General features: G+C 44.7%; 1 protein-coding gene across 2 annotated transcripts; it reads right to left on the bottom strand.

Moving 5' to 3' along the window:
• Positions 1-16450: 16450 nt before the first annotated feature.
• UQCRH (ubiquinol-cytochrome c reductase hinge protein) lies at positions 16451-25174 on the bottom strand. Of its 2 annotated transcripts, XM_079776327.1 has the most exons (4): positions 25002-25174; positions 20251-20274; positions 19415-19576; positions 16451-16656 (listed from the first exon to the last, which is right to left on the bottom strand). In XM_079776327.1, exons 1-4 carry the CDS (start codon positions 25053-25055, stop codon positions 16624-16626), a joined length of 273 nt encoding a protein of 90 aa, XP_079632453.1. In that variant the 5' UTR covers positions 25056-25174; the 3' UTR covers positions 16451-16623. The 2 variants fall into 2 exon arrangements, with proteins under 2 accessions (XP_079632453.1, XP_079632454.1); XM_079776328.1 differs by lacking the exons at positions 20251-20274; positions 25002-25174 and adding an exon at positions 19694-19955.
• Between the last annotated feature and the right edge of the window lie 257 nt (positions 25175-25431).

Genomic DNA, 25431 nt, shown 5'->3' with positions numbered 1-25431 from the left:
TTTGTGTGGACATAAGTTTCCAATTCATTTGGGTAAGTACCGTGGAGTGTGATGACTGGATTGTATGATAAGAGTATGTTTAGATTTTGTTGTTGTTGTTGGGTCCCAGAACCTACTACCTGGACCCTCTGCCTCCTTGACCTCCTTTGCTCTCGGCTGCCAGGCCAGGAAGAGGCCCCGCCTACCTGCACAAAAGGAGGCTTTGAAGCTGGAGAGAGGGAGTGAGGAAGGAGGGGCCACCTGGTGTGTATTTTTGGATTATTTCTCAGAAATCTCTTCCTCCTCCTCCTCCTTTCTCTTCCGACATCACTGCAACCAGGCGGCAGCTGGGGGAGCCACCTGTGAGCCGGGCTGAGTTGAGGGGCAGGTGGGCTGGGGGTAGGGACCTCTGCTTCCCCTCTCTGAGCCTCAGTTTTGGCATCTAGAACAGCGGTCACCAACCGGTGGTCTGTGAGGTCTCGAAGGTTGGCAACCGCTGATCTAGAATATGGGCATGACAACCCAGTTGCTGGCTCCTGTCAACCCAGGTGATCCAGGAAGCGGAGGTCCAGGCTGGACTCATTAGGGGGAAGGCCTGGGAGGTAAGGGCGGGGCTGGGGAGTACCCTGCATCATCCTGCAGCTGGTAACCTTGGTGGAGTCCCGCTGCATTGGGGCGAGGGCCTTGTGTGGAGAACACCCCGCCTCCCCTCCCTGTCTGTGGCTTAGATTATTGTTCCTGGGCCTGGCTTCGCCACCTGCCTCCCCTGGCAGATTTTGTTTTACCTCGAAAAGAAATTGATTCGGGGTCTGCAAACCAGCTGCATTCGCTCTGTGAGACGTGGCTCCTCCCCTGTGCCGCCTCATCCAGGTCCCTCGGTGGCAGCATCTCTCATCCCCTGGAGCCCCATTCAGCACACAGCACCCTCAGCACTCCCCTCAGCTTCAGGGACCTGCTGAGCCAGAGCCCCAGCCTGCAACTAGTCCCCCTGGTCCTGCCTGCAGCCCCAGGGTCCTTAAACCAGCCTGGAGGGGCCGGTGGGGTGACTCCTTGGACAGAGGGGTGCAGACACCAGGTGGGCACTCTGCCCACCCCACCTCACCTCCCGCTCCTCCCAAACGCCCTGAGCATCAAGTCTGTGCTGCTGTCCAGCTCTTGGAGGGCTCGGCCTGAGCAGTGCTGTCACCAGAGAGGACCCGTTGCAGAGTGGTAGGCGGAACAGGCCTCCCAGGGCAGCTGGATGCCCACCTGGCCCCAAAGCCCTCCTTCAGCCTCCCACCTACCCCTTCTAAAGGGTAACCAGCTGTGGTTTCAGCCCAGCCCAGCCCAGCCCAGCTGCCTGCCTTGGGAGGAGGCGGCAGAGGCTGTCGCCATCTGCTGTCCCGTTTCTGTTACTGCAGAAGGTAAGGGTCATCCCTGCCGCCCAGCCAGTCCAGCACATCATTCCCATTTCACAGGCCAGAACCAGGCCTCGGTGGGTCCCTCAGCCCGGATGGAGCAGAGCTGGGTGGGGAATCAGTTCGGTCTCTGCAGCTGATGTGTGTGGTCCCCATTTTCACGAACCCAGGAGGCTCCAGAGCCCTCTGTGCATTTGTCACTGTGGCTATGTCACTGTATTGCCCTGCAGAGCGGCTGCAAGAGTTAACTCCCCGGTGTTATCTGAAGAGACAAACGTGCAGAAAGGCTTTTGTTAAAGGGGAGTGGAGGCCCGGCCCCTTTCCTCTGGTTGCCTCCAGGGGGCGCCCACACCCTCCTGGAGGGAAGGGCAGGTGTCCCGGGCTCCTGTTGTGGGGAAGGTGAGACCCAGATCCGTCAGAGCTGGAAAAGTGCACTCAGTTTGAGGGAAACTGAGGCACGGGGAGGCCAAGGGACGTTCTCTTTGTTCTGTTGACCTTGCACTGTCCGCACTGGTGACATGCAGCCCTGGTAATTAATGCCACACACAGTCGAAGCTGTCGACTCTCCTGCCTTCATCTGCACATCCCACCCCAGGAGATGGGCACCAAGACAGTTTTATAGAGGAAGAAACAGCCGCTTCCAGAGGTCCCTTCAGGGCACAAGCTGGGACGCGGTGGCCAGGACTGGTACTCAGCCCCTAGGATCAGCCCTCTGCTCTTTCCTCCACATGCTGCAGGGACATCCCGCCAGGCGCTCCGCTCAGAAATAACAGGGCACCTGTGCGAGCAGAAAAGAGGATTCGTGAGCTAGAATTTAGCTTTGTCGGGAATACACAGACTGAAGCATGGAAAGGACGTCGGACGGAAAATACAGAGAAAGAACATTAGAGAAATGGGAGACACAGTGTAAAAGTGTAACACGTGTGAGATTCCGGTCTTAGGAGGAAAGGAGAGGATAAAGCAGAAGTGATACTTGAAGAAATAATGGCTGAGTATTTCCAAAAGACATCAAGCCACAGACTCAAGGAGCTCTGAGAACCCCTGGCCCAGTGCACAAAATTCATGTATGGGTGGGGTTCCTAACAGCTGCCAGCCACCAGCCTGCCTCCCTTCCCCTGGCTGCCTGGTGGCTGGCCAGGGGCTGGCAGTGGGGAGGGGCTGCAGGCAGTTGGCAGGCCGGCCCCACCCCCTGGTCATACTCCCCGTTGAGGGGACAATTTGCATATTAGGCTTTTATTACATAGGATGGAGCAAGCAGCACTAGGCTAGAAGACCCTTCAGAAGGGAACATGAAGGGGTGTCAGGTTTCTCACCAGCTCACCCACACTCAAAATAAACATTAAGAGGTCATCAGGCAGAGGGAAAACTATCCCAGATGAAGGGAGTAAATAAGTAAGAATAAAGAGTGCCAAAGTAAAAGGTAGATAAAACTAAATAAATATTGACTGTTTTAAATAATATCTTGTGGATTTAGAACATATAAACAATAGACATAATTAACAAAACAAAAAAAGTTGTTGAGAACTTACAAATCTGGAATCCAAAGTCTTATCTGAGACCTGTGGGGGGATGGAGGGTCAACAGCACCTCCCCAAATACTGCTGTGCCTACTGCCACCCAGTGGCAGCATACAATAATTTCAGGGAAACCTAGGAGAAAAGATTTATGAGGTGTAGTAAGCAAAAACCTAGTTATCAGTAAACATGGCAACCTGGCATCAACTTGTTCAATAAAAAATAAAAACTGGCATCTGTTCATTATAAAGAATTCAGTAAAACATGCTGAAATCCCAAAAATGGAAGTAAAAAAAAAAAACAACCTAAATCCCACCAGCCAGAATAACCAATAACATTAGATGAACATCATTTTGACAACTTAATATGCAAATACAAGAAGAGAAGCATGGGTAATGAACAGATGGGTAGAGATACTTTTGTAAAACTGTAACAATCATATTTCGGATACAGTTTTAAATTTAATTTTACTTGAATTTCACAAAAGAAAAAGAGAAGTTGATGGAATTGCTGAATTTATATAAACCTTTCCTCTAGACAAGAGATACTTCCCCTAAAATATCCCTTCAAGATTAAAAAAAAAGAAACTGTGAGGACATTAAAGGTTGAAGTCATTATGATTTTTCCCAAGGACATATTTTCATTTTTGTTTGTATAGACTAACTTCTTGCTGTGAAAGATGAGTTCGTTGGCCCAGCCACACTGTCATGAACTTGCAATTCTGAAAATATTGAAGCCCTTCTGTAAAAGTTAGTAAATATTACCCACTCCGCTCTGCCCAGGCCTCTCCCTCTCTCCTGGCGGCCCCATCCCACTGCCAGGACCAACCTCAACCCCCATCTCCCTGGGACCCAGAGCTCCAGGGGGAAGGGGACTCTGGTCCATCTCCCTGGGCGGGCACCTTCAACACATACCACTTCGCCCCAAGCAGCTTCGTCTCATCTGTCTTATATAATGGCCGACAGGTAAGGCTTTGTTTGCAGAAAGTATTCCGTTTAAAAACCCCTGCTCAAGGTCAGCCCTCAGGCCCTTGCACAGTCTGGGATTTCCCAGAATGGAGGCCTTTCTCCCTAACACACTAGCTCAAGCATGTCAAACTCAAAGGCTAACACGGGCCAAATAAACAAGGTTTAAGTTTATGTGGGCCGCAAAAAAAAACAAAAGCTTCAGTTTTCATAGAAACATGGGTTTCGAAAAGTATAGTACAAAGAAAAAGAACAAGAGCAATGATAAAATTAATGTTTCTTAAAAAAAAAAAGAAAATTAATGTTTCTTCCTGACACTTGGTATCTCTTCTCTGCTACCATCTTTCCTACTTTGGGGGGGATCTTGTTCGAAGTGATTGTTACAGAATTTACCAGGTGACCGAAAAATACGCAGGAGTACTGGAGATACAGGAAAAACCCATTTATTTTCAGATGTTCCTCATGTACCGGTACAGTGACTCAGGGGAGACTGTTTCTCTCCAAATCCTGAGCAAGCCAATATGGAGGGAGCTCTCCCTTTATACCCTTTTGGTTTCTTTGTCCCCCAAATATGGATGGACTTCCGGACCTTTCGAGGGCTTTGCAAAAAGCCCCGTGTGTTGGGATAGGGGCCGTGAGACCACACCTAAAGGCCTGGCCTGGCGCCAGGGCTGATAACCCCCTCTGAGGGTTGTGTATTGTGCATGGTTTATGGCCTCTGTAAAATGGGAGTACTTAGGTAAACAGGTCTTGCAAGAACAGATAATTAAGGAAGGGGTAGTGACTAGGCTGTAGGTTAACAGGAATGTGCGTTCAGGCTGCTAGCACAGATTCAGATTGCTAACCCGCCCAAAATGTCTCATTTTCCCCATCATGATTACTTTCAAAACTGACCCAAGGTGAATGTCAGTAATTCTGGATCTGACAGGAGACTTATTTCCTTTCTTAATTGTACATAACTGCTCACCCCAATAAGTACTTCCAAACATGGAAATAATTTCATATGCGAATTTTCGAGTATTTTCAAACCTGTGAAATTCAGGCATGCCAATTTCACTGAATTTTGCCTTCAAATCTGAATTGCACTGGATCTCAATTACCTCCATTTGCATTTGATTAGGTACTGATTCTATATTTATTGAAAAAAATCAAAGAAAACTTGTCTTCCAAAAATTTTACCTGAAAACCTTGTTTCAAATTCAATTTTAAGGCTTAAAATTTTTTCTGCATATTTGTGATACGATGCAGTTTCACCTAAACTTGATTTGTTCATGTTGCATGTCAGAAAGTTAAATCTTCATTTTTTCAACTGCTTTTCCCAAAGGACTAGCTTACATTTGAATGCTTTGACTTGGTCACACATGTTTGTAATAATCTGATCTTTTCCTTGCAGTTTTAAGCTTAAATCATATAAGTGTTTTGTTATATCAACCATGAAGGATAAATCTTGCAACCATATTGTGTCAAAAAACAGGCTTGTGTCTTGATTTTTAGTTATTAAGAACTGACATATTTCTTCTTTCAAGTCCCAGAATTGTTAAGAACCTTGGAGCAGGATAGCCAACGTACCTCGGTATAGTAGAACAAGCTGGAATATGCGCTAATTCACTTAAGAAAGCAGAGAACTGTCACTGATTTAAACTTCAAGATCTTATGAAATTGATAATTTTTTTGATAGATGTCAACACATTTTCCATGTTTAATACCTCTTGATGTATAATGCAATGCGTATGAAGAATCTTGGATCAAAATTTCACTTTGTTTTTTTTTTGCCATTGTTTTTTCCGGTCATCAAAGGACCTCCATCTGTAGCTACAGAAGTTAATTTTGAGAGAGGTAGATTGCATTTTTGCGGAAGTTTAAAAACACAATTAAATATATCTTGTCCTGTACTAGTGTTACGCATTGGCACTAGTTCCAGTCATTCCTCAAAAATGTTGAAATCCGTGTCACAAGCACGAAGAAACATGGCTAACCGAGCTACTCCTCCAGTGTCCAATACTCTTGTCACAGGCAATGGGAAAAGCTTCAAAACTAGATGATTTTGCTTTGATCTGAATATTTAAATTGTCGGCCAAATCAGTAACTCTTTCTGCAAATGTTTTTGAGACAAAGAGATTGTTTGAAAAGACTTCACATTTCCAGGACAAACAATTTTTGCAGCTTCAATCAGGCATTCCTTGATGACATCACCTTCAGTAAAAGGTTTCGAGTGTTTAGTTGTCAACTCTGACAAGTTGTAGCTGGCATGCACCGCCGGCCGCTTCACTTTCTTGTGATACTTGAGTCAACATGCACTATTGCTTTTTCAGTGCCAACTTGAGCTCTTTCAACTTTTCTGTCTCATTAATCCCTCGTAATTATCATATTTTGATTTATGTTGTTCATAGTGATGATTAATGTTGTATAACTTTGGTACACTAATAGCATTATTACATATCAAGTAGATTATTTTATTTTTACTTCACAGCAAAAATACTCCAATTCCCACTTTTCTTGGAAATTTCAATGTTCGTCAGCAATTTTTCATTTATTTTTACTACCACTTGATTTCGATAGAGACATGCTGAATACAAAGGGCTAAAATAAATGAGTAATCGTTAACATAAAATAATAGAACATTTAATTAAAAATTAATATTTTTTCTTGAACATTAACTTACCAGACACTGAATAACTGCACAAATTAATAAGTGTAATGCAAATAAATTTATTTTTCTTGTTCTCCGAAAGTAAAATATGTCCTGTTGCACGTACCAAACAAGTCAGTCCAAGACTAACGATGTGGCAATCAGCTGCTAAAATATTTGCTGCTGGTATTAGTGAAGAGAAATGGTGCACCTGCACGTAAGGCATGTAAGAGAAATGAATGCAACACCATTATTGCAATCAGTCATTAGCTAATGTCATAGTTCATTATTAATAACTAGAGGCCCAGTGCACAAATTCAGGCACTGGTGGGGTCTGGCCGGCCCACCCAAATGGGGGCCGATTGGGCCGGGCCGCCAGGAGGAGGGGCCACAGGCAGTTCACTGGCCGGCCTTGCCCCCGATCAGGTGGAGGGGCCAATCGGGGGCGGGGCCAGCTGGGGGGAGGGGCCATGGGCAGTTGGCTGAACAGCCCTGGCCCCTGGTCAAACTCTCGATCGAACTCCCTGTCAAGAAGACAATTTGCATATTAGCCTTTTATTATATAGGATTATGTATAACAGGATATTGTAAAAATTAAGTTATGAAATTTTTATTAAAACGTTTCTTACATACTGTTATATTGGCTGCACCACAAAAATATTCATTGTGGGCCGCATGGGGCCACAAGTTTGACATTTTTGGTGTATGGTTTGGGTTGTTAGGGTTTGCAAAGGGCCATGGTTGAAGGTCAGGGGTCAAAGTGTCAAACATAAAAGGTTAAAGGGCAAGTTTCAGGCATCAAAGGTCAGAGGTCAAATGTCAAGTGTTAGGGTTCAAAAATCAATAGTCAGGATCAAAAGCCAGATGCCAAAGGTCAAATTTCTAAGGTCAGGGATCAGGGGTCAAGGGTCAGGGGGTAAATATCAGGGTTAGGGTTAGGGTTAGGGTTTAGGGGTTAGGGTTGGGTTAGGGTCAGGGTCAGGATCAAAAGTAGAAACGGTGAATTTGCTTTGCAACAGATGAATTCGATATGCACAAGATGAATTTGCTTGGCAAAATATGAATTTGCTTTGCAAAAGAGGAATACGAATTGGAAAAGATGAATTTGCTTTGCTAATGATGAATTTACTTTGCAAAAGATGAATTTGCTTTCAAAAAAATGAATTTGGCCCTGGCTGGTTTGGCTCAGTGGATAGTGTTGGCCTTCGGACTGAAGGGTCCCGGGTTCAATTCCGGTCAAGGGCACATGCCTGGGTTGTGGGCTTAATCCCCAGTGGGGGTTGTGCAGGAGGCAGCCGATCAGTGATTCTCTCTCATCGTTGATGTTTCTATCTCTCTCTCTCTTCCTCTCTGAAATCAATAAAAAAATAAAATAAAAATGGTGATTTAAAAAAAAAAAGATGAATTTGCTTTGCAAAAAATGAATTTGAAGTGAAAAGGTGGGTTAGGGTTAGGGGTAGGGGTAAGGTTGGGTGGGGTGTGGTGGGGTTGGTTGTTGGGGATGGTGTTAGGGTTAGGGTTAGGATTTTTAGGGTTGCTAGCGTTGTTAGGCTTGGTGTCAAGGGTCACGTGTCAAGGGTTAGTGTGGAAAAATCAAAGAACATGGGTAAGGGGTCAAAAGTCAAAAGTCAAGGGTCAGCATGTCAAGGTTCAAAAGTCCAGGATCTAGCATCAAGGATCTAGTGTCTAGGGTTCAGGGTCTAGAGTGTAGGGTTAGGGTTGTTAGGATTTGTGAAGGCTCATGGTCTAAGGTCGGGGTCAAAATATAATATGTCAAGAGTCCAAGGGTCAAAGGGCAAGTTCCAGTCATTAAATGTCAAATATCAAGGGTCAAAGTAAGGAATCAAATGTCAAAGGTTAGGGTTACCATTGTGGTTAGGGTTGTTAGGGTTAGTTGTTAGGGTTTAGGATTTAGGGGTTAGGGGTCGGGGTCGGGGTCAGGGTCAGAGTCAGAAGTGGAAAAGGTGAATTTTCTTTGGAAATGGTGAATTTGCTTTGCAACAGATGAATTTTATATGCAAAAGATAAATTTGCTTTGCAAACGATGAATTTGAAGTGGAAATTTTTAATTTGCTTTGGAAATGGTGAATTTGCTTTGAAAAAGGTGAATTTGCTTTGCCAAAGTTGCATTTGCTTTGCAAAAGATGAATTTGCTTTGTAAGAGATGAATTTGAAGTGAAAAGGTGGGTTAGGATTAGGGTTAGGGGTAGGGTTGGGTAGGGTGGGGTGGGGTTGGGAGTTGGGGATAGGGTTAGGATTTTTAGGGTTGTTAGGATTATTAGGCTTGGTGTCAAGGGTCAAATGTTAAGGGTTAGTGTCAAAGGTTGGGCTCAGGTCCAGAAAATCTGCTGGGTGAGGTTGGGGTCCCAGAACCCACTACCTGGACCCTCTGCCTCCTTGACCTCTTTGCTCTCTGCTGCCTGGCCAGGAAGAGGCCCCGCCTACCTGCACAAAAGGAGGCTTTGAAGCTGGAGGAGTGAGAAAGGAGAGGCCAGCTGGTGTGTATTTTTGGATTGCTTCTCAGAAATCTGTTCCTCCTCCTCCTCCGACACCATGGCAACCAGGTGGCAGCTGCAGGAGCCTCCAGTGAGCTGGGCTGAGTTGGGGGGGGAGGGGTAGGGACCTCTGCTTCCCCTCTCTGAGCCTCAGTTTTGGCTTCTAAAATATAGGCAGGGCAACCCAGGTGCTGGCTCCTGTCAACCCAGGTGCTCCAGGAAGCAGAGGCCCAGGCTGGTCTCAGTACGGGGAAGGCCTGGGAGGTAAGGGAGGGGCTGGGGAGTACCCTGCATCATCCTGCCGCTGGGGGCTCCACAAGGCTGCGAGGAGTCCCTGGGCCACATAGTCTGCACTTCCCACCAAGCAGCCTGCCCTGGGTGCCCACTGCACTGTCGCTGCCCAGGCGCCCCCAGGGGAATGGGAGACAGGGCCGAGGTACAGATACAGGGATGGATCTCCCTGTGAGCCCCTGCAGGGAGGGGTCTAGGGGGTCTCCCCTGCCAGAGCACAGGGCTCTGCTGGCCACAGAACCCAATCAAAGCCCCAAAAGGAGGGGCAAGGAGGAGTCTTATTTCCTGAGGCTGCTGCTCCGATGACTACAGACTGGCCTAAACAAGCAGGAACATGTCTGTGCTCTGGCATTCTGGGGCCAGAATTTAAAAGCAGGGTCTCTGGGGCTGTGCTCCCTCAAAGGGCTCCAGGGGAAGGTCCTTCCTGCCTCTTCAGCTTCTGGGGCCCCCAGCACACCCCTTCCATCTTCACGCGCGTGGCCCCTCCCCAGTCCTCACCTGACTTCTCCCGCCTTTTCACATGGCCCCACCGCCTTGTTCACGGCCCACTCTTGGGAGATCACGTGACCACTTCCACTTGATCATGTGGCCCCGCCCCCTTGAGACCTTGCATAGATTCTGTTTCTGAGGTGCCACCTCCCTGGTTGGCTGTCTGCCCCAGCTCTCACACCTGTCAGCAGTCCCTTTGCCAAAGTCCTTTCAAGAAATTGCATGTGCCATCCCTTTCCTGCTGGACTGTGACAGCTGGGGTTGAAAAGGAGGCAGGAGAGCAGTGGCCTGTCCAGAGTCCATGCAAGAGGTCCAGAGGGGCCTGTGCAGTCCCTGGAAGGCTGGGGAGGGAAGGGTGGTGGGCCCGGGGTGCTGATTAGGGAGCGGAAAGCCCTCAGGGCAGGTGGGGCACACACACAAGCACCCCACACTCCTGTGAGGAGCAGGGGTGGCCCATTGTACAGGTGAGACTACTGCAGCACAGAGAGGGCGAGCTACTTCCTCCAGGGCACACAGCAGTAAAAGGACAGAGCTAAAAATGGAACCCTGGGCTGCCCACAGCCTGTGTCTCCTTTACCTGTGACCTCTGGGTAAGCGGCCCCTCACCCTGTGGCCATTTGCTCTGATGGGCTTCATCCTTTCCCCCACCCCACCCCCACCCCAGTGGACAGGGGTCCTGTCATTGCACCAGTGCCTCTGGGCGGCTGCTCTCTTTGTCCCTCGGTCCCTCCTAGCTGGTAACCGTGGTGGAGTCCCGCTGCATTGGGGCGAGGGCCTTGTGTAGAGAATGCCCTGACTCCCCTCGCCGTCTGTGGCTCAGATTACAAAGTAGCATTATTTTTCCTGGGCCTGGCTTCCTCCACCTGCCTTCCCTGGCAGATTTTGTTTTACCTCGAAAAGAAATTGATTCCGGATCTGCAAACCGACTGATTTCCTACATTCCCTCTGTGAGACGTGGCTCCTCCCCTGTGCGGCCTCATCCAGGTCCCTCATGCCACCCCGCCTCGGTGGCAGCATCTCTCATCGCCTGGAGCCCCCCATTCAGCACACAGCACCCTCAGCACTCCCCTGCAGCTCCAGGGGCCTGCTGAGCCCGAGCCCCAGCCTGCAACTAGTCCCCCTGGTCCTGCCTGCAGCCCCAGGGTCCTTAAACCAGCCTGGAGGGGCCGGTGGGGTGACCCCTTGGACAGAGGGGTACAGGCACCAGGTGGGCACTCCGTCCCCCCCTCCCCCGCCCCAAACACCTTGAGCACCGAGTCTGTGCTGCTGTCCAGCTCCTGAAGGGCTCGGCCTGAGCAGTGCGGCCACCAGAGAAGACCTGTCTGCAGAGTGGCAGGCGGAACAGACCTCCCAGGGCAGCTGGATGCCCACCTGGCCCCAAAGCCCTCCTTCAGCCTCCCACCTACCCCTTCTAAAGGGTAACCAGCTGTGGTTTCAGCCCAGCCCAGCCCAGCCCAGCCCAGCTGCCTGCCTTGGGAGGAGGTGGCAGAGGCTGCCGCCATCTGCTGTCCCATTTCTGTTACTGCAGAAGGTAAGGGTCATCCCTGCCGCCCAGCCAGTCCAGCACATCATTCCCATTTCACAGGCCAGAACCAGGCCTCAGCGCTTCCCTCAGCCCGGATCGAGCAGAGCTAGATGGGGAATCAGTTCAGTCTCTGAAGCTGATGTGTGTGGTCCCCATTTTCACGAACCCAGGAGGCTCCAGGGCCCTCTGTGCATTTGTCACTGTGGCTATGTCACTGTATTGCCCGGGAGAGGGGTTGCAAGAGTTAACACCCCAGAGATATAGAGGTCCCTTCAGGACACAAGCTGAGACGCAGTGGCCAGGACTTGTTCGCAGCCTCTAGGATCCAAGCCCTCTGCTCTTTCCTCCACATGCTGCAGGGACATCCTGCCAGGCGCTCCGCTCAGAAATAAGAGGGTACCTTTGCTGGCAGGTGTCCATGAACTCTCGGCCGCAGCAGTATCAGAAGTTAGCTGTGTCCCAGCTGATAATTTCACAAGGATGGCTCCTCAAAACCTAAACCCCTGTAGGCTCCAGATGGGCTCCCTTCCTCTCCTCAGGTCCACACCTCTGCTCCCCTCTGGTTCAAGAGGCCTCTTGCCTCCATTCCTGCTCTGCCCACACATCATGGTGGGTCTTTGGGCTCCGGTGCACAGCGAGGCCACTGTATTTTTATTTTATTACTAGATGCCCGATGCATGAAGATTCGTGCAAGAATGGGCCTTCCTTCCCCTGGCTGCCGGCACCACCTTTGCTCCAGCCGGAGCCGCCTTTGCACCTTCCCATGCTATCCAGAGGCGCAAAGCGGCTGGGGCGGTGCAGAACGCCTGGGTCCTGCCCCCTGCCACTAGCGGCCTGTGTATGCAAATTAACCCACCACCTTTGTTGGGTTAATTTGCATACTCACTCCTGATTGGCTGGTAGGCATCATGAAGGTATGATCAATTTGCATCTTTCTCTTTTATTAGTGTAGATTTTTAAATTCCTCACTTGAGGACATGTTTGATTTTTAGAGAGGGAGTGACAAACATCGATTGGTTGTCTCCCATACATGCTCCAACCAGGAATCAAACCCATGACCTCTGTATCTTTTGAGGTACAGGATGATGCTCCAACTGAGCCACCCAACCAGGGCAGATAATGGTTTTTTTCCACATTTTGTATTTTTAAGCTCCATATATTCTATTTGATTCATTTTTATATTTTCCACTACTCATTATGTTGATTTCCATTAAATTCTTCAATATATTTATAATAGCAATTACTTTTTTAAAAATATATTTTTATTGATTTCAGAGAGGATGGGAGAAATAGAAACATCAATGAGAGAGAATAATTGATTGGCTGCCTCCTGCACGCCTCCAACTGGGGATCATGCCCACAACCCCGGCATATGCCCTTGACCAGAATCAAACCCAGGACCCTTCAGTCCACAGGCCGACACTCTATTCACTAGCTAGGGCTAGAGCCAAACCAGCTAGGGCTATAATAGCAATTTCAAAGTCCTTGTATACTATTTTATCATCTCTGTCATTCTGGGTCTGTTTTTATTGACTTTTTTCTCTTGGTCACATTTACCTGCTTCTTTGCATGTCTAGCAATTTTTAATTGAATTCTTAGTACTATGAAATTCACATTGTTGAATGCTGAATTTTGTTGTCTTCCTTTAAAATGTCTTTTAAAAATATATATATTTTACTTTTTTCAGAAAGGAAAGGAAAGGGAGAGAGAAAGATCAGTGAGAGAGAACCAACCCAGGCATGTGCCCTGACTGGGAATCAAACCATGCCCTCCTGGTTCATGGGTCAACACTAAACCACTGAGCCACACCAGCCGGGCTAAAATGTCTTGAACTTGGTTCTGGCCGGCAGTCAGGTTTTTGTGTTAGTCAGCTTGATCCTTTCATGGCTCATTTTAAGATTTGTAAGTAGCCTCTCCACAGCTGGTTTGAGCTTTATGCTGAGGTACCCCTTCTGGAGTTCAAGTTCAGTATTCCAGGTGTTCAAAAAATTCAACAGGAACTCCCCATATTAGCTGGTCAAAATTAAAACATCTCCCAGTCCTCTGTTAACTTTGGGAATTACTGCATTTACAGCTATCCAGTAGGCAGTCCTCGAGTTACGTCGTACTCGACTTACATCATTTTGTGGTTACATTGCCATCTCCCATTTACAAAAAAAAAAAAAAAAGTTCCGTCATTTTGATGTATGTACATATGTGCTTTATGTTTTTTTATAATTTATTTACCACAAGTAAAAGTCAGGAATTGTTATCTTTCTTTTAAAATTTTTTTGACTGTTTCACTTCATTACTGCTGAGTATGTGCTCCATGTGAGTGACATAGGACAGGAGCTTATGTAGGTGGATTCTGACTTACGGCGAAAATCGCGTTACGTCGTGCCGTAGGAACGGATCTCAGACGGAATCCGAGGACTGCCTATAGTTCTTTGCCTGGATACATGGAGTTTCACCCTCCTCACTGGCAGCTTAGTACTCAGCAAGACTCAAGCCCCATCCTCTAAGCAGAATTCTGGAACTCTTCCTCTGGGTAATTCCCTCCTATGATAAAACTAGTAACATTTTACGAAACATTCACTAAGATCTGAGTAATGAATTAAGGATGTTTACTACAAAATTTCAGCTTTGCTCTTTGGAAATTAAAGATGTTTGAAAATCATCAGATTACATACAACAAATAAAATGTCACCATTTGTAAAGGTATTTGTGAGATCACCATGAAATGGGTTTTAAGTCAGAAATGGCTGGGAAATGCTGGCCATCCCTCTAGCTAGGACAATAGGTTGAAAGAGCACCTAGGTTCAAGTGGCTCTTTGCCCCACTTTTGCAAACCTAAATCCTTCAGATCCTCAGCTCCACTGTCATGTGTTCCTCTTTGAAGCTTTCCTTGGTCTTGTTGTCTATGCTAAAGATCAGTCTGCTGATTATTCTGAAGCACAAGGCACTCATTTTGGGGATGGCTCACTTTCTTTTGGTATATAAATATTTGCATATAGGTTTTTCTCACGTGCAACCAGCGATTGCAATCCATAGATGTGTTTAATTTGGCCTAAAGCTTTAAAACAGTTATTTGTCCACATTTAAAAATTAAATTTCATCTGAAACTTGGATTTCTAGCTCCTTTACAAGTGATCAAGCCACACTGGATAAGCATTCTCACATAGCAGTAGCTGACTACAGTGCAGAAGCAGTTTTCCAATGCCCACTGGGCCTGCTTCTCCATTACCACTCAGGTGGTTGTGTTTGCACTGCTAGACCTCCACTGTCTAATATGGTAACCACCAGCCACAAGACTATTTGAATATAAATTCAAATTTTATTTAATTATAATGAAATAAAACTTAAAACTCAGTACCTTAATCACGTTAGCCACATTCCAAGTGCTCAAAACCCACATATGGCTAGCATATTGGACAATGCACAACAGAACTTTGCCATTATTAGAGTATTCTATTGGACAGTGCTTACCTAGCCTGTCTCCCCAAATGGAACTGGGAACATTTTCCCTATCCCTTGAGCAACATACACTACTAGCAGTACTCAGAGCCTCAGCCTCATCACTATTCATTGTTTTTATGGGGAAATATGTCAAGTTCCAACACTAGACATGGCATTGTGATGGCTAACAGCACTAGCTGTTGACTTTTACATCTGAAGTCAGCCTCTGTTCTACACATTTGGGACTTACTGGGGTTTTGGTTTTTAATACTTTTTTTTGTAGTTTTATTTTTCTTTATTTATTAAGGTATTACATATGTGTCCTTATCCCCTCATGCCCCCCACCCCCCGGGTTTTAATAATTTTCAACATTTATATATCACTTCCATAGAATATTTAGATTCCATTTAACTTTACCAATTGTCTCAATAAGGCCCTTAATAACAGGATCCAGTTTAGAATCACGAGTTGCATTCTTATCTCTGTAGTCTATCTGGAACACTTCTTTGGTATTTCCTTTACTTTCACAACCTTGACATGGTGAGGATTATTCTGTACAATGTCTAGTTTTTTAAAATATATTTTTATTGATTTAGAGAGGAAGGGAGAGGGAGATAGAAACAACAGTGATGACAGCGAATCATTGACCAGCTGCCTCCTGCACGCTCCACTGGGGATCAAGCCCACAACACATGTGCCCTGACTGGAATCAAACCGTGAACTCCTGGCTCATAGGCTGACGCTCAACCACTGAGCCACTCCAGCGGGACCACAATGTCTAATTTTATAGAACATCCCTCAATTTATCTGGTTAGATTCAGCTTATATATTTTTTGCAGGAATTTTAAAAATTTGCTTTTCTTCATTGCTGCCTATAGGTGATAGTTATTTGTCCCATTATTGTCAGCTTTAATCCAAGTTACTGCCTGCCAAGCTTCTCCAGTGTACTTCCTCCTTTTGTAATTAATATGTATCCCTTTCCTCACCAAACTTTCAAGTGATTCACTTTATATTAGTACAGATTCATGGATCCTATTTTATTCAATGAGCTGTAATCTAATGCTTTCATCACACACACTTTTTTAAAATCTTTACCTGAGGATTGAAAAATGACACTCCAACCAAGCTACCCCCGCCAGGGTTGTCATCACATATTTTGATTCTCAAATTGTCCCAGATTTGAATAGAGGTTTTGTGTACTTTTGACACGTTCCTATTGTTCTTTGAGTACTTCCTTCTCTCTGGAACAAAATGGTTTCTCTTGTATTTTCCCTGCCTAGCCCTGGAATCACCCATTTCTCCAAGGGGCTCTGGTTTCTTTTATTGGAGAATGAAGCCCTTTGTGGGCTGAGCTAGGGAAAACATATATTCTCTGCATGGACACATATTGGCATATATATATTTACTTACATTAAAATCTGTATTTATTTAGTTTATACCAATACCTTAACTCTGCACGGTTCATTCTTTTTTTTCCTTTTCCGTATTTGTAATTTCATTCTCTGCTAGCTCCCATTATCTTCAATATCCCAACTACCCAGATTCCCTTTTCTCACCTTGCTTAGACTCCAATACCCCTCCCTACACAAACCTATCCCCTCCTCACTCCTTTTTTTAAAAAATATTTATTTTTTTAAGAAAAGCAACTATACTAGGTGATGGGTACAGAGGGGTTATTATCCATCCTTATGCTTAAAAGTTCAAATAAAAAATCCAATTAAAATAAAGGTCTGCAGATTACTGGACTTTATTAAGATGTAATCACTGCTAAGTACATAGAAGCAACTTGCCTAACCAAAATCCATGAGGTGTTCACATGAACTTGCAGTTACACAAATAAACAAATGGCATGTTCAAAACCACAAGGAAATATCCTGATGCCCAAGGGTGATTAATCTGCACATTTATTTCAAGTTGCTAAAGAGTTTGTGGGCCACCTAGAAGGAGGAAAGAAAAGAAGTCATTAATTGGCAGCTTTAATGTCATGGCTTACAGGGTTCTGCGTGACCTAGACTGGTCCTGTCCCTTCTCTCACAATTCCCCTTCTCACATACTCACACCTGTCCTGAGCCACAGTGAACTCCCCTGTTACCTGAATCTCCCTTCTACCTGGAACTCTCTTTTCCATTTTCTTTCATCTTTTTCTTTAGAACTTAAGTTAACATGAAAGCCTTCTCTAAATAAGCCCTATTTCCATACAAGTCTGTTCCTCCTGTCTTCCCCACAGAAACGTATACTTCCCATATCGTAGTGCTTATCAATTCCACAAATATTTATACAATTCTAAATGCCAGGTACCGTTCTAGGTGCTGAGTTACAACGGTAAACACAATAATATCTCTGCCTCTTATGGATGGAACTTAGAGATAACAGAGAAATATAATATACACATAAGGCCACTTCTGAAAGTGATAAATCCTGAAGAAAGTAAAGAGATGCATAGCATCTTTATATTTTGGGTCAGTGAAGACCACCCTAAGATGGTTACACCCAAGAGACTTACCAATTTACTAACTGTTCTCATAATGAAGAAAGAGACCATGCCTGTCTCACTCCCAGATCTTAATCTAGTGCTTTGCTCATAAAAATAACCATTTTTAACAGTACATTTTTGTGGTATGAAGTACATTCATACTGTCCTGCCATCATTAATCTCCAGATTTTTTTCACCATCAACTGAAACTCTGTACCCATTAAATAATAATTCCCCATTTTCCCTTCCCTCAAACCTTGGCAACTACCATTCTAATTTGTCTCTATGAATTTGACTACTTAAGGTATCTCATATAAGTGGAATGATATTTGTCCTTTTGTGATTGATTGATTCACTTAGTATGTCTTTAAATTTCCTATTTTGTTTAGCCATCCATCTATTAACAAACACTCGGGTTACATCCACCTTTTGGATATTGTGAATGCTGCTATGAACATGCATGTATAAATTATCTTTTTCAAGTCCTTAAACAAAGTCTCAATTCTTTTGGTTATATACACAGAAGTGAAACTGCTGGATCAATACAGTAATTCTATGTTTAGAGTTTGGGGTAAAGTGCTTGATTTCCTTTTTTTTTATTTTTGTGAGAGAGGGAAGGAAGAGACAGAACAGATTTGCTGTTCCACTTATTTATACATTCATTGACTAATTCTTTTTTTTTTCTTTTTTTTTTTTTTTTAAGGTATGTTATTATTGATTTCAGAGAGAGGAAGGAAGAGAGAAAGATAGAAACATCAGTGATAAAATCATTGATTGGCTGCCTCCTGCACACCCCCTACTGGGGTTGAGCCTGCCACCTGGGCATGTGCCCTGACCAAGAATCAAACTGTAATCCTCTGGTTCATAGGTCGATGCTCAAACCATTGCTCAATGGCCGGGCAGTTGGCTGATTCTTATATGTGAATGACCCTGCAACCGTGGTGTATAGGGATGACTCTCTAACTAACTGAGCTACCCGGCCCGAGCCTTGATTTCTTTTTATTGCCAAAGAATATTTCACTATATGGATATATCAGTTTATGGACACTTACGTTGTTTCTACGTTCTGGCTATTAAGAATAATGCTTCTGCTGGGCCAGTGTGGCTCAGTGGTTGAGCATCTACCCATGAACCTGGAGATCACAGTTCAATTCCCAGTCAGGGCACATGCCCACATTGCAGGCTCGATCCCCAGTAGGTGGTGTGCAGGAGGCAGCTGATCAATGATTCTCTCTCATCACTGATGTTTCTATCTCTCCGTCCCTCTCCCTTCCTCACTCTGAAATCAATAAAAACATATAGTTTCTATGAAAATTTGTGTATAAGTTTTTATGTAGACATGTTTTCATTTCTCTTAGGAATATACCTGAATAGAACTGATGGGTAACTGTATCTTTAACCTTTTGAAAAATGACTGTTTTCTACAGGCTTTACCAATTTACATCCCCATCAGCAGTGTAGGAGGTTTCCAATTTTCCCACATAGGCCCACACTTGTTACCTATTTTTTTGATAGGAATCAATCTAGTGCAGCGGTTGCTAACCGGTGGTCCATGAGATCCGAAAGGTTGGCGACCGCTGATCTAGTGGATGTGAAGTAGTATCTCATTGTGGTTTTGATCTGCATTTCCCTGATAGCTATGGTATTGAACATCTTTTCATAATGCTTATCAGCCAACCAATCAGTTTTAACATAAACAACCATATCAAACTTTGCCTACCCTATAATTTATTTTATTATTATTTTTAATGTATTTTATTTGATTTTTTTAGAGACAGAGGAAGGGAGAGTGTGCCTACCCTATAATTTAAAATACCTTATTATTATTATATGTCAGAAAGTCAAACAAATTACTTAAAAACAAACAAACACAAAAAACTTTTTGGACCAACTGCTATGTAAAAGACACACTGGAGGATATAAGTTATTTTAAAGAATAGTCTGTTACTTAAAAGTACAAAATCCAGCTTCCCCACTGTTTAGCTGTACAAGTTGGGATATCATTTATCTTCTCTGAGTCTCAGTTTCTTATCTGTAACATGGGGATGATATCTGCCTCAAGTGAAAGAGGTAGGATTATGTAAGATTACTTATGTAAAGTGCCCAGTACTGTACCTGACATATATTGGACCACAATAAATGCTAGGATGAAAAGGCTGTCAGAACCAAGTCTTCCCCGGCCACTGTAAGCTTTCCCCCTTCTTGACTATAGGCTGACTTACACAGTGGTCCCTTGCATGCAAGAAGTCAAAGAGCTCCTCCGTGCAATCCTCCTCTGTTTGTGACCTGGAGGAAACGCGCTCATCACAGAGCGCTAGCCGCTCCCGAGCCTTTACACATTTCTCCAACTGCTCGCATTGCTCTCTCACTGTTGTCAGGGGATCCTGATGGAGAAACAAACAAACAAAACAGAAAACAAAATGGGGGTTTCAGGTGGCGATCTACAAATCATATGCTTTGATTAATACAACCACTAAACCAAGGTGCTGCCTCTGAATTATCGTGTAGATGGCTAGCTGGCAGAGCCATACTGCCACCAGAAATGGCAGAATGGGGTCTCTCATTCAATTCTGATGCTAAGTAGTAGGAAAAAGTTTCACATTTCTGCCTTCCAAGGTTGCCAGTATGTACTGAAAGCCTGTCCTATCTGAAAAATAAGGTGATAAAGGAAACCTGGCCAAACTTGAAGTAGATCTATAGGAGGCCTTACTTGTTAACATAACATTTGGGATTATGTAATATCTGTGAATCCCAGCTAGAAAGGCAATGTTAACATAGAGAAGGGCCATCCAGGGAAAGATCCTTTCAGAATTCTTTATTAAACCACAAAGACCGAGTGCCAGGCTCTGAAAATGCTGCTCTGCTCCCTGACACAATTGGAGAAGCCCAAAACCCAGAAACGACCCAGCTTCCCAGGCCCACACCCCCAAACACAAGGCCTTTTCCACTCCCACTCTCTCCAAGTTTCAAATACAAAGACTCTTAAAATGGCTGCAGAGTTTTATGAAGCTCAACCTTCCTTTTATTGTGATGGTTCCAAAACTGAGACAGCTCTTACCACTAATTCCTCCTCCTCTTCCTCCTACAAAAGGAAAACAAAATTAATGTTAGCAACATTTTTATGACATATGTATTCCCAATCATATTGATCTTGTAATTACTGATGATAGACATTATATTAACCATGTTTTAAAATTTCTGTATTTTATGATGTTTTGACATTTTAGGGGCCCTGCCAATCCTAGAGACAGCCCCTCCCAGGGCTGGCTAATTTCTAGAGATAGCAACAACGTGCCTGGGGACATGCCTCTCATGTGTAAAACAACCAATCCCAATACCTAACCAACACCTACTTATCTAACTCTCCCACACTAAACCAATATTGCCCCTGCCCTAATCACCCCAGGGCCAAGTACCAAACAACTAGGGACCACCCTCTAGCCCAGAGGCATCTGAAATGATTCTATCTATCCAATCCTAAACTTGCTAAAGCTTGCCTATCCTGCCTCACCTACTCCTTCCCTTAGAAACCAAAGCTCTCCTTTCCTTTGCTTCTTCTGCTCCTGAGTGGTCCAGGCACTTCTCTATGTGGCCCTAGGTGGTATGGCCTTATTACTCTTAAGTTCTTTGGGGAACTATCTATAATAATAAAAGCGTAATATGCTAATTAGACCAGACAGCCGAAAGACCTTCCGGATGACTTTCCAGACAAAGCTGGACAAAGCTGGAGCTGAGAGGGCCGAGGGCAGCCACTGCGGCTGCGAGGGCTGAGCCCTGTGCACAAATTTCGTGCATCGGGCCTTTAGTAAGTAATAAACTCTTATTTCAAAAACAATCCTCTCAATGTCTGTAAGCTTACCATACCATGTTAAAACAAATCCTGGGTATACTTCAAGGACATACTATCTCACTTTCATTAGCAACAACCTAAAGCAGCGGTCGCCACGGGTGGTCCACGAGGCCCGAAAGGTTGGCGACTGCTGACCTAAAGAATTCACAACACTATTAAGTGTATAAAGCACTTTCATATGATTTGGTTAATCACAACAGCCCTAAGGGACTCCCAGTTGAGAGCTAACACTAATTAGACATTTTCTTATAGAAATTCAAGTTGCCAGATTATTTATGAACATTAAAAAGTATTTTGCCCTTCCTCTCTGTAAAAAAAATCAATAAAGTATATTAAAAAAAGACATATATATATATATATATATATATATATATATATATATATATATTTAAAAAAGCCGTAACCGGTTTGGCTCAGTGGATAGAGAGTCGGCCTGCGGACTGAAGGGTCCCAGGTTCGATTCTGGTTAAGGGCATGTACCTTGGTTACGGGCACATCCCCAGTAAGAGGTGTACAGGAGGCAGCTGATCAATGTTTCTCTCTCATTGATGTTTCTAACTCTCTCTCCCTCTCCCTTACTCTCTGTAAAAAATCAATAAAGTATATTAAAATAATAATAATAATAAAAATAGTATTTTGTTCTGCCCTAACCGGTTTGGCTCAGTGAATAGAGCATCGGCCTGAGGACTGAAGGGTCCCAGGTTTGGTTCTGGTCAAGGGCATGTACCTTGGATTCGGGCACATTCCCAGTAGCGGGTGTGCAGGAGGCAGCTGATTGATGTTTCTCTCTCATTGATGTTTCTAACTCTCTCTCCCTCTCCCTTCCTCTCTATAAAAAATCAATAAAAAATATATTTTATTTAAAAAAAATAAAAAAAGTATTTTGTTCTAAATTCTGGTGAATTCCATTATTACTAGAAATAGCTAAATTTAGTCCTTACATCCTAAAACCAAATTAGGAGAAAAACTAACATTTTTTTTCTAGATTCTGAACTTGAATTGGGAATATGAAAATGGCCAAACCAAAACTCTTCTTTAGCCAGAGCTTAACTAAAGACGGTTACAGCCACTACTTTTTGGCTTGCAAAACTCTCAGGGCTATAAGTAGACTATCAATATAAGATGTCTACATGTCTCCATCCACAAGTTTGGAAACACCAGGCCCTTCCTATATATTTCCAATTCTGGTGCAAAGTCTCAAACTTAGTTTTCTTTCTTCCAAAGAGAACAATGTCAAAAAAGATTCCCTAAGGGAGCATCAGCATAGGCCTAAATCTGGAGCAGAAGCGTCTATTTGATCAGTATTTCAACCTGTCATGCATGTGTCAATTTTTGGGAGAAGGGAAAGTGTAGAGAGTGCCTGGGAAGGCACATAAGCATTTAATTATTGTCAGCTGAATCCAGTGGTGTTCGCAGAGCCACGTCCTGGAAACACACCTTGCCAGAGGCAGGAGTGTTGTCAGCTTGACCTTCAGCCAATGTGCCAGGGGGTGGGTTTTGATATCTAAATCCAGCCAAGCACCAGGAATGAGTACGACTCAGGCCCACCCAAGAATGCACATAATCTCCTTTGTCTTGACCGTTAGTAAAACTTCCTGGTTTTTGCTGTATAAAATAAACTTGCTGTATTGGCTCTGGGTTCCTGTCCCTGTCAGAGGACAGTGGTCCCACGCAGCCCCAGCCTTTTCCTTCCATCTCTGTGTCTGTCTCTTTCTTTCATTTTCTCAATCCCCAGCAGCCCCTACTCAGGAACTGGGCCAGTCTCTAGCCGCGCTGGACACGGAAAGAGAAGGTATAGAAGGAAATAAAAGAACTAGCTCAGCCATCCCTCAATGTTCCCAAAATTCCAACACAATCTGGCTCATTCTCTACCATGCCCTTCAGAGAAAGGACCAAAACAAAGCCCATGAAAGCTAGGAGGGGTAGGGCAGGTTCAACTGTAACCCAGGCCATTTATTCCCACAATTGGCAAAGGCCTCTTCTAAACATAAAGATGTTGCCCTAGCCGGTTTGGCTCAGTGGATAGAGCGTGGACCTGTGGACTGAAGGATCCTGGATTCGATTCCGGTCAAGGGCACATGCCCAGGTTGTGGGCTCTATCCTTAGTAGGGGGCGTGTCATTGATGTTTCTATCTTTCTCTCCCTTCCTCTCTGAAATCAATTAAAAGATTTAAAAAAAAATAAACATAAAGATGTTATTTAGGAGGCAAAATTCTAGTTTTCCATTAAATAAGGTTTCTTTTTATTTATTTTTTATTTTTTATTTTTTTTTTTACAGAGAGGAAGGGAGAGGGATAGAGAGTTAGAAACATAGATGAGAGAGAAACATCGATCAGCTGCCTCTTGCACAACCCCTACTGGGGATGTGCCCACAACCAAGGTACATGCCCTTGACCGGAATTGAACCTGGGACCTTTCAGTTTGCAGGCCAACGCTCTATCTACTGAGCCAAACCGGTTTCGGCTAAATAAGGTTTCTTGACTTTGCTCTTTAAAGAAAATCCATACTAAAATTTTTTTTAAAAAACACAGATCACATTCTGCCCGAGTTAGAAACCAGAAATTAATTATCTTAGAAGCAAGACCTTTATATCATTCCCCTATTAGCAATACTACTACATTAATTGTTCTGTGTCTTTGATAATTTTGTGTCAAAGGTATCATGGCTTGTTTTGGAAAAACAAATCCAACTACAAGTCTGGTTATGGAATACTTCCTGTAAAATTTCCAGTCAATGAGAAAAACCAACATCACACTAACTAAAAAGATTTAATCTCCAGGAGACCTCCATTTTCTTAAATGTAAAATTAACTACTTATTTACTTTCTTTTTCTCATCTACTGCTGTGGTGAGCCCTACTGAAGTGTCTAATATTCTCCCTGAACTTCCTAAGGCTGGCTCCACATCTTTCTGGTCCTCTTTCTGAAAATAATAAAACTAGGAAAAATTATGGGATAAACTAGTTTCCAACTATTCTGAACCCATAAGCACAAAACTGACAGAGGATAGGAAATGTGATTGGAAACAAACGCTAGCTGGCTTCTGTACGGCTGTATAGCATTGTGGCTGTCTTAGCTCTGGAGCCTGCTCCTGGGTTCAGTTCCTGGCTCCGTGATGGAGGAGCTGTGTGTCCTTAGACAAGATGTTTACCCTCTCTACGCTCATCTGTAACACCGCAGCACTAGTATCTAACACCTCCTAGGACGACTGTGTGGCTTAAACGAATTAGCACACATGAAGCACTTGAAATAGTAAGCAGTCAATCATTATCGGCATTCTTACTCCGGAAAAAACTCCTACCGCACATTCCCACACTGTCCCCAGAGAAGGGTACCTTCCCCCAAAAGAAACCCCTTTTTCACAGAAACTAGTGAAAAGGCAAATCTCCGGAACCGCCACAGAAGATGTGGCAGGGGTTCCTGACTTGAGCTGCTTCCCCAAACACGTCAAATCAAAGACACCCGACTGACTAAAAATACAGGTAGTATTTTAATGTTTTTTTATTGATTTCAGAGAGGAAGGGAGATGGAGAGATAGAAACATCAATATTGAGACAGAATCGTTGATCGGCTGCCTCCTGCCCGCCCCCTACTGGGGACCAAGCCCGCAACCCAGGCATGTGCCCTTGATCGGAATCGAACCCAGGACCCTCCAGTCCGCAGGCCGATGCTCTATCCACTGAGCCAAACCAGCTAGGGCTATGGACAGTATTTTTACAGAAGTAGTCAACACAGCATTTTCGCTCTCGTTAAACCTTCACCGTATTCACAGACTAGGAAGGTCGAGGCCCAAAGACTACTCATCTACTTGCCCAAGGTCAATGGAGGGATTCTGGGGGTCAAGGGAACCAGCTCTCCCTACCCCGCAAACTCTCGGGGGGAGGGAGGTAGAAGCCGGGCCACGAGGGCCCGGGCGTTTTGGCGGGCTGGGTCCTGACCCTCGACCGCCGCCGTGCCTCACCTCCTTGGGATCTCCGGACCCGGTCAGCATCTTCCGCTCGTCCTCCAGCCCCATGTCTGGCTACGGTTCTGGATTTAACCAGAGCAGCAACGGCAGCACCGACTCCACTTCAGAACCAAGAAGGACTTGTAAGGGTCACTCAGCGGATATCCGGCGACCTGGCCGGAAGTGCGGCAGACTCCTCGCAGTCCCGAACATAAGCTCGGATTGGCATGTACTACCGTCCATAGGCAGGGGTTAGGGGTAGCTGGTATTTACGCCTGAGAAGGATTTTCTAAGAAATGTCTCTTTCGTCCCGCCAGACCCAAATATGTTGATATAGGTGTTTATTTGAACTATTGCCTTCCAAGAAACCTTGTAAGTATGCATATTTACTCACTGTTCCTTCAGCGCAGTTCTCATTCTTACCCACATTGCTGATGAAACCGTC

Source organism: Cnephaeus nilssonii (genome assembly GCF_951640355.1).
Source record: "Cnephaeus nilssonii genome assembly, chromosome: 7".
Taxonomy (NCBI): Eukaryota; Metazoa; Chordata; class Mammalia; order Chiroptera; family Vespertilionidae; genus Cnephaeus; species Cnephaeus nilssonii.
Note: the sequence above shows the minus strand (reverse complement) of the source record. Positions and strands in the feature narration are given on the sequence as shown.